We start from the raw sequence: 11,701 nt of genomic DNA, 5'->3' as shown, positions 1-11,701 counted from the left end.
CAGGACAGAGCTGGCCCTCCTCACCAGTCTGTCCATCCTCTTCCTGTCCCTGTCCAGGGGACATCCCAGGACAGAGCTGGCCCTCCTTACCAGTCTGTCCATCCTCCTCCTGTCCCTGTCCAGGGGACATCCCAGGACAGAGCTGGCCCTCCTCACCAGTCTGTCCATCCTCCTCCTGTCCCTGTCCAGGGGACATCCCAGGACAGAGCTGGCCCTCCTCACCAGTCTGTCCATCCTCTCCCTGTCCCTGTCCAGGGGACATCCCAGGACAGAGCTGGCCCTCCTCACCAGTCTGTCCATCCTCTCCCTGTCCCTGTCCAGGGGACATCCCAGGACAGAGCTGGCCCTCCTCACCAGTCTGTCCATCCTCTCCCTGTCCCTGTCCAGGGGACATCCCAGGACAGAGCTGGCCCTCCTCACCAGTCTGTCTGTCCCCTTCCTGTCCCTGTCCAGGGGACATCCCAGGACAGAGCTGGCCCTCCTTACCAGTCTGTCCATCCTCTTCCTGTCCCTGTCCATGATGCTACTGGACCAGCAGACTATCCCGTAGAAGATGGCTGATCCACCACAGAGTCATAGAAAGTCCTCAGGAGGGGTCCCTGCACTCCCAAAGACCTCAGCCTCCTGAGCAGGAACACTCTGCTGTTGCCCTTCTTGACCAGGGCGTCTATGTTGTGTGTCCAGTCCAGGTTATTGTTCAGGTGAACACCCAGGTACTTATAGGACTCCACCACGTCAACATCCGTTCCCAGGATGTTCACTGGTGCAGGAGGGGGGTTGTTACACCTGCGGAGATCCACCACCAGCTCCTTGGTTTTGCCAGCGTTGGTCTGGAGGTTGTTCCACAGGCTCCAGTCCACAAAGCCCTGAATGAGTCCTCTGTACTCCGTATCGTCCCCGTCCGTGATGAGGCCGACAGCAGCAGAGTCATCAGAGAACTTCTGGAGGTGACATGAAGATGTGCTGTATGAGAGGTCCGCGGTGTAGAGGGTGAACAGGAGAGGAGCCAGAACTGTTCCCTGGGGGACACCGGTGCTGCAGAGGAGCCGGTCCGGAGCCCTTCACCCTCACAAACTGTGGTCTTTGTGTGGGGTAGTCCAGGATCCATGTTGTGAGGTGGTGATCCACCCCAGCTACCTGCAGCTGGTCCCCCAGCAGCCTGGGCTGGATGGTGCTGAACGCACTGGAGAAATCAAAGAACATGATCCTCACAGTGCTTCCAGCCTTCTCCAGGTGAGTGAGGGAGGAGTGGAGGAGGTAGATGGAGGTAGATGGAGGTAGATGGAGGTAGATGGAGGTAGATGGAGGTAGATGACGGCGTCGTCCACCCCGATGCTCGGCTGGTAGGCGAACTGCAACGGGTCTGAATGTGATTCACCTGTGTACGTGTAATACATCCACATTGTTGGCTGGTGTCTGCTGGTTATTAAAGCTGAACCTTTATTCCTGTGGTCCAGTTAGCTCAGAAATGCTAAACCGGTGCTTGATGCTAAACTGGTGCTTGATGCTAAACTGGTGCTTGATGCTGAACTGGTGCTTGATGCTGAACTGGTGCTTGATGCTAAACTGGTGCTTGATGCTGAACTGGTGCTTGATGCTAAACTGGTGCTTGATGCTGAACTGGTGCTTGATGCTAAACTGGTGCTTGATGCTAAACTGGTGCTTGATGCTGAACTGGTGCTTGATGCTAAACTGGTGCTTGATGCTAAACTGGTGCTTGATGCTAAACTGGTGCTTGATGCTGAACCGGTGCTTGATGCTAAACTGGTGCTTGATGCTAAACTGGTGCTTGATGCTGAACTGGTGCTTGATGCTAAACTGCTGCTTGATGCTAAACTGGTGCTTGATGCTGAACTGCTGCTTGATGCTGAACTGGTGCTTGATGCTGAACTGGTGCTTGATGCTGAACTGGTGCTTGATGCTGAACCGGTGCTTGATGCTAAACTGGTGCTTGATGCTGAACTGCTGCTTGATGCTGAACTGCTGCTTGATGCTGAACTGGTGCTTGATGCTAAACTGGTGCTTGATGCTGAACTGGTGCTTGATGCTAAACCGGTGCTTGATGCTAAACCGGTGCTTGATGCTGAACTGCTGCTTGATGCTGAACTGGTGCTTGATGCTAAACTGGTGCTTGATGCTGAACTGGTGCTTGATGCTGAACTGGTGCTTGATGCTAAACTGCTGCTTGATGCTGAACTGGTGCTTGATGCTGAACTGGTGCTTGATGCTAAACTGCTGCTTGATGCTGAACTGGTGCTTGATGCTGAACTGGTGCTTGATGCTAAACTTGCTTCACTTTGCCACACAGCTGCTGACCACAGGTGTCTCCGTCTGACTTCGGTTATTCCGTAACACGAGCTCAGGTTTCAGCGCCATCGTTACACCCGTCGGTCGCCCGCCTGCTCGGAATATTTGCTTTGTGACCCTGATAAATCGGCTCTTCGGACCCAAAACACCAGCAGCAGCGTGACACAAACCCAAGTGTGACGCTTCAGTTGTGCTCTTTCCCAAATTTTAAAAAAGGAAATACGCTTGACAGTTATTTCTGCACCGCACAAACGAGGGAACTCGTGTCCTTCCTCAGTGCACTTCCATGTAAGAAAAGTGTGTATTGTCCTGTGCAGCCTGACTGTGGCTCATTTTCTCCGTGCCTTGGCGGCCAAAAACATCTGCTCACCGTTGAATGCTCACTCGTTCACATTTGAAAAGACGCCTTCGGCCACATGTGACCCCTCCTCGTGACCCTGAGCGGGACAAAGGTCAAGAAGACGAGACGAGAGGAGAAATTAAAACTCTCACAAACTTTCTGTGATGCTGATTTACAAAGTCTGTGAACCGTTGGATGCTTGAGTAATATAATAAACCCTCCTTGTGCTGCTGGAAGTGGGGAAACACCTGCCAGCATACCTGTTAGCATCCGTGTTAGCAGTTCTGTTAGCATACCTGGATTCTTGTTGTGAAAAGGAAGGTGGACCTGAGCTGGAAACGGACTGAGTCTGACCCGGCTGCCTTCAGGTGAAGCCTCTGATGCAGCTCAACGCACATTCACGGATATCGTGCACGTTTGGACTGAGGGAGGATGATGGAGGCAGACGCCATCTGCTCACATTTATTTGTGCCTCTCTTTTACACAACATTGCATATGTGGCTCTCTGAGCTGATCAAAAAGCTTGAAACAGTGTTGCTGTATTGATATGGTTGATTATTATGAGGACTATTTAACAGATCATTTTGAAAAAAAGAGAGAAAAATGCATTTTTGTGCTCCCAGTGAGGTTACAAGACTGCGTTCAAGGATTCCAGGATTTAATTTGTCTATTCTCCATTATGCAGGACAGAGAATTAAAATGGCTAAAATGGCATTTCTCATTTCTAACAGGGGAACACAAAATGAGGGACATAAATAAGAGGAACAATCTGATGTATCTAAAACAATACAATATCTGGAATTAGGGGGTAGCGCAAACCTGTGTGTGTGTGTGTGTGTGTGTGTGTGTGTGTGTGTGTGTGTGTGTGTGTGAGAGAGAGAGAGAGAGAAAACAGAAATCCTTTAAGCCTGAAAGTGCACTAAAAGCCCAGGATGGAGCACAATTCACCAAATATATCTGCTAATATGTTTTAGTAACATTTTCTTGTTTTTATAGTTGGAGTATTTGAGTACAGTTGGTGTTTTTGTCCCTTCTCTTTTTTCTTTTATTTTTTCAGTTTTCATTTAATACAAATTTTAAGATTTATAATGGATGTGTGGAACTAACTATATGTTTTATAACTAAATGAATAACGTTAATAAGATGCTAAAACAGAACAAACTATGCTCACCATCTGGGCAAATTAATTACAAACCTCTCTGACCTGGCGACTGGTGCATTCCATAATTTATTTGAACAATAAATGTTTAATAATGAGCGAGTTTTATTGAGGTGATAAAAAGAAAAGCAACCCAACCACATGTGGCGCGCATTGATACAGCTGTTATGCGTCCTACAGACGTCATTTCCGTCCATCTTGACAGTCTGTTGTCTGCAGGCATTTTCTGTTTTCACTTCTTACGACAGTGATTTTTACACTATTATTTAGCCGTCGCGACGCGCCTTCGACGTCGGATTTTCAGCTGTTCCATCGCATCGCATCGCATCGCAATGCCTGGTTTTTCTGACAGAGATCGGGGCAGAGATAGAGGGTAGGTCGCTGTTTCTGGACGGGAGGCCGCTAGCTTGCTCGCTAACTGCTTCCGCGTTTGCGAGCAAGCTAGCGGTGAGTTTTATCCCGCTAATGTCGCAGGATTAGAATATTTTTGTTGTTCCTATGTTGGAATGTTTAGGTTAGGGTTAGGGTTGGGGGCGAACCGTGTCTGCGTTGATGTTTGAGCGCTCTTCTTAGTTTTTGTCTTAGATAAAATGGCAGCTAACTCTCGCCTTGTGTGTGACGTAATGGTCTGTTATCAAGCAGCCGGTGGAAAACAGACCCCCCACCGGGGCAGTTACCCCTGCAGTTACCCCACCGGGGCAGTTACCCCATCATAAAGTTACTCCAGCAGTTACCCCATCGGTGCAGTTACCCCATCATAAAGTTACTCCAGCAGTTACCCCATCATACAGTTACTCCAGCAGTTACCCCACCGGGGCAGTTACCCCTGCAGTTACCCCAGCAGGCCTTGAACAACACCGGCAACCTTTTCCAGCAGACCCACAGCCTGTTGCAGTGCCTTTGAGCCAGGCAGCAGCTGGCTCAGGGTGCAGTGGGGCAGGTGTGTGGGGCATCTCCTGCTGGGCACTGGGCAACATCTGCTTTCTCTCCCTTCAGGTATGGAGGACCTCCTCGATTTGGAGGAGGGGGCAACAAGAGCGGAGCACCTCCAGGAAAGTTCGGCAACCCTGGAGAGAGGCTGCGGAAGAAGCACTGGAACCTGAGCGAGCTCCCCAAGTTCCAGAAGAACTTCTACCAGGAGCACCCCGACACCAGCCGCAGGCCCCCCGTAAGGGCACTTCCCATCCTGACGGGGCATTTGACTCTGGGCTGTATCCCATAATAATACGGCACCATCGTTTTAGTTCAGGGTTGGTGGTTCAGGTTTTTAAGGGAGGGCAGATCCACCACAGCAACGAAGGGGTTTGGGTTTAATCCCAACATGAGGGTGACCTTTGTTCCGACCTTTGTTTTTCTATGACAGCAAGAGATCGAACAGTACCGGCGGAGCAAAGAGGTGACGGTCAAAGGCCGAGACTGTCCCAAGCCCATCCTGAAGTTCCACGAAGCTGCATTTCCAAGCAAGTTAGCGTCCCATCCCGTTCAGCCATCAGGAGCTGTCGGGCGCTAACCTTTGAACGTCCTCTTTAGGCTACGTCATGGAAGTTATTAGCAAGCAGAACTGGACTGACCCAACTCCCATCCAGTCTCAGGGGTGGCCCGTGGCTCTCGGTGGCAAAGACATGGTTGGCATCGCTCAAACGGGCTCTGGGAAGACGCTGGCCGTGAGTGGAGACGACTTTTATTGTCCTGTTGTGTTGAAGCGACCCGAACGGAACGTGATTTATTGTCTTGTTGTGTTGAAGCGACCCGAACGGAACGTGATTTATTGTCTTGTTGTGTTGAAGCGACCCGAACAGAACAACGAGCTGCAGTGTTGTCACTGTCCAGAGCAGATACGCCTCCATTCATTCCCTCCTTCTCCCTCCTTTAGTACCTGCTGCCCGCCATCGTCCACATTCAACACCAGCCGTTCCTGGAGCACGGAGATGGACCCATAGTGAGCACCTTCGTCTTGTGGTTATCTTGGGTTAGGTTAGCTTAGCTTGGGTTAGTTTAGGTTAGGGTGACCATGCTCAAACGCCCACAGCTCATGGGGACGTCGGCTGCTTTTGGACTGGGCTCAGTGAGCCATTTTACACTGGTGAAATGTGCTAGTTTAGCTAGTTAGCTCCCAGTGAGGACGCCAATAACTTGTGTGGAACTGGAAGTGGCTCGGCGATGGATGCTAAGTTTCCGTTTCTGTTGCTCCCAAGTGTTTGGTGCTGGCTCCAACTCGAGAACTGGCTCAGCAGGTCCAGCAAGTGGCTGCGGAGTATGGCAGAGCTTCCCGTCTCAAAAGTACCTGCATCTATGGGGGGGCGCCTAAAGGGCCTCAGATCAGAGACCTTGAAAGGGGTACGGCTCGCCAGGGTGTGGGTAACGGAGCGCTGAGCCTCCTGGGTAAAGGACTGTGCTTCCTTTTCAGGCGTGGAGATCTGCATCGCTACTCCAGGGCGTCTCATCGACTTCCTGGAATGTGGTAAGACTAACCTGCGGCGTTGCACCTACCTGGTCCTGGACGAAGCGGACCGCATGCTCGACATGGGATTCGAACCCCAGATACGGAAGATAGTGGACCAAATCCGCGTAAGTCTCCTGTTAGGACACACACCACACGTCCATCCCAAAATATGTGGGACAGTCCAGGGTTTGCTGTTACGTGACCGTGGGAGGAGGACATGAGGTCTTCAGAAGGAGCGTAGGAACGTTCTGCTGGAGTCATGCTGAGTCCACGGAGACTTGGACGGGCTGCACACGGGCTCATGTCCTCTGTGGAGCGGAGGGACAAAGCAGGACGAGGGACAGAGCAGGACGAGGGACAAGGCAGGACGAGGGACAGAGCAGGACGAGAGACAGGGCAGGACGAGGGACAGGGCAGGACGAGGGACAAGGCAGGACGAGGGACAGGGCAGGACGAGGGACAAGGCAGGACGAGGGACAGGGCAGGACGAGGGACAGGGCAGGACGAGGGACAGGGCAGGACGAGGGACAAGGCAGGACGAGGGACAGAGCAGGACGAGGGACAGGGCAGGACGAGGGACAGGGCAGGACGAGGGACCGCGTGTATTCAGAGTGTGGCGGACTTACTCTGTTGGCTCTGAAAGGCTGTGACCTTCAGATGGAAGAGGGGGAGCTGGCAGACCCTGACTCAGATTAGCTGCTCCTGGTTTCTCCGTAGCTTTGGAACAGTTTTGAGGGAACCTTTCTCTGTTGCTCTTCATCAGCCGGACCGTCAGACTCTGATGTGGAGCGCCACCTGGCCCAAGGAAGTTCGCCAGCTGGCCGAGGATTTCCTGAAGGACTACGTCCAGATCAACATCGGTGCTCTGCAGCTCAGTGCCAACCACAACATCCTGCAGATCGTGGACGTGTGCAGTGACATGGAGAAGGAGGACAAGTGAGCACGCACTCTCACACACACACACACTCTCGCACACACACACACTCTCGCACACACACACACTCTCACACACACACTCTCACACACGCACTCTCACACACACACTCTCACACACACACTCTCACACACACACTCTCACACACGCACACACTCTCACACACACACTCTCACACACGCACTCTCACACACGCACTCTCACACACGCACACACTCTCACACACGCACTCTCACACACACACTCTCACACACACACACACACTCTCACACACGCACTCTCACACACACACGCACTCTCTCACACACACACACTCTCACACATGCACTCTCACACACACGCACACACACACACTCTCACACACGCACTCTCTCACACACACACACACTCTCACACACACACACACTCTCACACGCACTCTCACACACACGCACTCTCACACACACACTCACACACGCACTCTCTCACACACACACACTCTCACACACGCACTCTCACACACACACTCACACACGCACTCTCTCACACACACACACACGCTCTCACACACACTCTCACACGCACTCTTACACACACTCTCTCACACACGCACTCTCACACACACACTCTCACACACGCACTCTCACACACACACTCACACACGCACTCTCACACACGCACTCTCTCACACAAACGCACTCTCACACACGCACTCTCACACACGCACTCTCACACACGCACTCTCACACACGCACTCTCACACACGCACTCTCTCACACAAACGCACTCTCACACACACACTCTCACACACGCACTCTCACACACACACTCTCACACACGCACTCTCACACACGCACTCTCACACACGCACTCTCTCACACAAACGCACTCTCACACACACACTCTCACGCACGCACTCTCTCACACACACACACTCTCACACACGCACACACACACCTAAAAGTGTCGGATTCATTTTCTTACATATGGAATCTGGACGTTATTCCCACAGGTTGATCCGTTTGCTGGAGGAAATAATGAGTGAAAAGGAAAACAAGACCATCATTTTCGTGGAGACCAAGAGACGGTGTGACGAGCTGACCAGGAGGATGAGGAGAGACGGGTACGTGTCTCCCGCTCATGCTAAACGCGGGGTTTGCTGCCCCCTGGTGTCCGTTTCTATTCTCATCACCCCGAGCCCAGGAGCTGTGGAGGAGGTCAACCCTCGTGGTCAGCGGCAGCTTTGGGTTCTGGTCTGGTAAATTCTAACTGGTCTGTTCCAGGTGGCCAGCAATGGGAATCCATGGAGACAAGAGCCAGCAGGAACGGGACTGGGTCCTGAATGGTGAGACATAAAAGGAGCCTGTGATGCTGCTGCTGCCACCGTTGCTGCTCTCTAGGTTCTGATGCCAGTAGAACCGAGGATGCTGGCTGATGTTTGCTTTGTCGCCTTCCAGAGTTCCGATATGGCAAAGCTCCGATCCTCATCGCTACAGACGTGGCCTCGCGTGGATTAGGTCAGTACCGCATTAACGGCTCCAGACGGCTGCCAGTGTTGAAAATCTTTTAAAGAAAGTGCTTTTGCTTTCTTTAACATTTACCTATGCATTTTCTGAGTTTTTCTCACCTTAAGGTGGAGTCTTTGTGGCAGGCGCTAGGCATGACAGTCCCAGGCCTGGAGAGGGAGAAGGATGACATGTGCTCAACTGGCGTGCCACCCAGTGAGCCTAGAGAGGTGAAAGCTCTCGTGTGCCAGTGATCCTCAAAAGGCTGAGTGGCTAAGCCTTTATTTAGGAGATGCTGTTGAAACATACTCACATCTGTTCTCTGTCCATGGATCTCACCTGACCAAATGGCATCCAGCTGCTTCCAACTCAAACCTCCAAACCAGTTCAGCTTCCTTCTGCACGCTGTCGCGTTAGCTAGGGCTACGTTCAGTCGCTGGTTTGAGATTTGGAACAATTGTCTCGTTGGGGAGCTTGTGAATCTGTCTAAACCTCAAGTTCTTTTCTTTTGCCCACTAAAGTGCTGGATTTCTAAATGGAGAGAGCAGGTTGAAATTTTTGACTTTCTTGGGGAAATTGATGAGACCTGGCACATGTCGTTAGGGGCGTAGTGGAATCGTAGCGAGACGAGAGCGAGACAGGTTAAAGCAAAGTTCCTCCCTTGCCTGTGTTTTATAGTCATGTCAAGACCTGCCAAGGAGAGACATTTTCTCAAGTGAACACTGGCTTCAGGAAGAGCTTGCCTTGATGAAACTGATGAAAATGGTGGGAGAATTGTTCCGTCTGAGGGATCCGACATGGTTCAGTACTCTGGCCCTTCACATTTTGGGCCTCGATAAAATTATCACCATATCTTTGTCTTGGCAAGACATGCAGTGTGGCCTTTAGAGAAAGCCTCTTTGGTGAATGTGCTGGCTAAAACCACACCAGTGGAAGGTCTTATTGGCCCCAGGAGGCCCCAGTGCATATTCTGGCCCAGCTGCGTACAAGTTCCTGGATGTCACTTGACAATTTGTGGGGGATTTCACTGCGTTGGGAAAGGACTAGTGAATGCATACTCCTTTATGGTAAGGCTCAAACACGTCCTTGTCTCCCGTGGACATCAAAGGGGAGAGCGAAGGTCTGTTGGAACATTTTGATTCTGGAACGTGAGGGGAGTGTGCATCGTTTCTCTCTTCCCACAGTAGTATTCCCATGGAGTAGATGTGAATGATGCTGATGTTTAAACCCGCTTCCTCCGCAGCCTCATGGTCTTCTCCCACAGCCTTTCCAGCTGCTAACTCTTCTCCTTTGATCTGGCTGTTGTGGTGTGCAAAATCCTGTGTGGCCTCCATGTTTTGTTTTGCCACACTGCAACACTTTCACAGATGTGGAGGATGTGAAATTTGTCATCAATTATGACTACCCTAACTCCTCCGAGGACTATATCCATCGCATTGGACGCACAGCCCGAAGTCAAAAAACGGGCACCGCTTACACCTTCTTCACCCCCAATAACATGAAACAAGCCGGCGACCTGATCTCTGTGCTCCGGGAGGCCAACCAGGCCATAAACCCCAAGCTGATGCAGATGGCCGAGGACAGAGGAGGTGAGACCCAGGCCTGTCCTGACGGTGGACCCTGACCCTGACCCTGACCCTGACCCTGACCCTGACCCTAGGCCGGTGTGTCCAATAACTGCCTCTGTCTGTCTCCATGTCATCCAGGTCGTGGAAGGGGGGGGAGAGGTGGCTTCAAGGATGATCGCCGTGATAGGTATTCTGGGGGTGCGAGGAGCGGCTATGGTGGCTACAGGGATAGGGACAATGATAGGGGATTTGGTGGGGGGCCAAAAGGTGGCTTTGGTGGCATTAAGGTCCAGAATGGTGTTGGCTGTGGAGGTAATGGTGGTAACCCTGGTGGTGGTTATGGGAACAACAGCTATAGCAGCAGTAATGGACAGGGACATTTCGGAGCTTCGGCGAATCAGGTGGGTGCCTTTGGGAACCAGAGCTTCCAGGGCCCCCCCCAGTTTGGGGGCATGCAGAGGTCCGCCCAAAATGGGATGAATCATCCAGCGTTCCCATTCGCCTCTCAGCCGCCGCCGCCGCCACAGCAGGGCCAGCAGCCACCAACCCCACCCCCGATGGTCCCCTATCCCATGCCACCACCCTTTCCACAGTAGATATTAACTCCGCATGTGGAACTGACCTGGTTTTGTTGAGCCTTGAAACCTTTCTGTATGATTATTGTTAATTACAGATGTTATCCTTTGTACTCGTGCTGGTTAACTTTTTTTTGACTTTTTTGCTTGCAGCAGGGTTAGTTTTAATATTGAGCCCAGGCCATTGAGTTAAGGCGGCGGACGCGTGTCCTCCATACGTCTCCCATAGAGCAGCTTTGGTTGCTGCACTTTTCCTCCACATTCCTCAGTTATTTATTCCTCCTAGATTTAGGCCGTGGGTTTGTGCTCTGTTTAAAGTGATGTGATGAGATGATATAAGTGTGTCATCCTTTCAAATAAAAACAATAAAATGGGATCACTGCTGTGTTGGATGTGTGAGTACCTGTAGGCAGTTCCATGGCGTGAACGTTGCCGTGCCAACCGTATCGCATCACAAATGACTTCATTCTAATCAGAAGCCAAATCTTTTAAAAGCTGAAGCAGTCAAACCACTTGTAGAGTTTCTTTTTCATGTGCAAACAATCCTTCCACACGTTGAGCGGACACCAAAGATTTAATGTATAGTGTTATTTATTTATATATATATATATATATATATATATGTTCATTTCTTTGAACACCTGGTAAGAAATGAGTTGCATGAATTAGAGGGAACATAAAGAGTCGGGTCAAAGCAGAGCTGCATGTGATTGCTCCATTAAGACATTATTTTAGAATAATTAAGCTTCTATCCCTGATTACAGTTACATGTGTACTATATTTTATAAGACATTTTTTTAAACCAAAGTAGTATAATCTGATAAGTCCCCGGAGCACAGTGGTCCCGTTTGGACCTTTATCGGGGTCTAATTCTAATATAATATTCTAAAG

At 50.9% G+C, this 11,701-nt stretch overlaps 1 protein-coding gene across 1 annotated transcript; it reads left to right on the top strand.

Moving 5' to 3' along the window:
* The first annotated feature begins 3,973 nt into the window (after positions 1–3,973).
* Positions 3,974–11,197, top strand: LOC101065169 (probable ATP-dependent RNA helicase DDX5). The gene is made up of 13 exons (XM_011617892.2): positions 3,974–4,179; positions 4,803–4,974; positions 5,170–5,266; positions 5,337–5,470; positions 5,680–5,745; positions 6,002–6,143; positions 6,214–6,374; positions 7,013–7,185; positions 8,175–8,285; positions 8,446–8,507; positions 8,620–8,679; positions 10,035–10,256; positions 10,374–11,197. The coding sequence occupies exons 1-13, from the start codon at positions 4,139–4,141 to the stop codon at positions 10,829–10,831; spliced, it is 1,899 nt and encodes a 632-aa protein (XP_011616194.1). The 5' UTR covers positions 3,974–4,138; the 3' UTR covers positions 10,832–11,197.
* Positions 11,198–11,701: the final 504 nt, after the last annotated feature.

The sequence above is a fragment of the Takifugu rubripes genome, chromosome 17 (genome assembly GCF_901000725.2).
Source record: "Takifugu rubripes chromosome 17, fTakRub1.2, whole genome shotgun sequence".
Lineage (NCBI taxonomy): Eukaryota > Metazoa > Chordata > Actinopteri > Tetraodontiformes > Tetraodontidae > Takifugu > Takifugu rubripes.
The sequence above is the reverse complement of the archived record's forward strand: the minus strand, read 5'-3'. Positions and strand labels throughout refer to the sequence as shown.

Excerpts from the sequence above, each read along its gene's own strand:
- LOC101065169 (XM_011617892.2), top strand. The coding sequence starts at position 4,139 with ATGCCTGGTTTTTCTGACAGAGATCGGGGCAGAGATAGAGG. Across the intron at positions 5,267-5,336 it reads CCACGAAGCTGCATTTCCAA|GCTACGTCATGGAAGTTATT; the intron begins GCAAGTTAGCGT and ends CGTCCTCTTTAG. Across the intron at positions 8,508-8,619 it reads ACGGGACTGGGTCCTGAATG|AGTTCCGATATGGCAAAGCT; the intron begins GTGAGACATAAA and ends GTCGCCTTCCAG.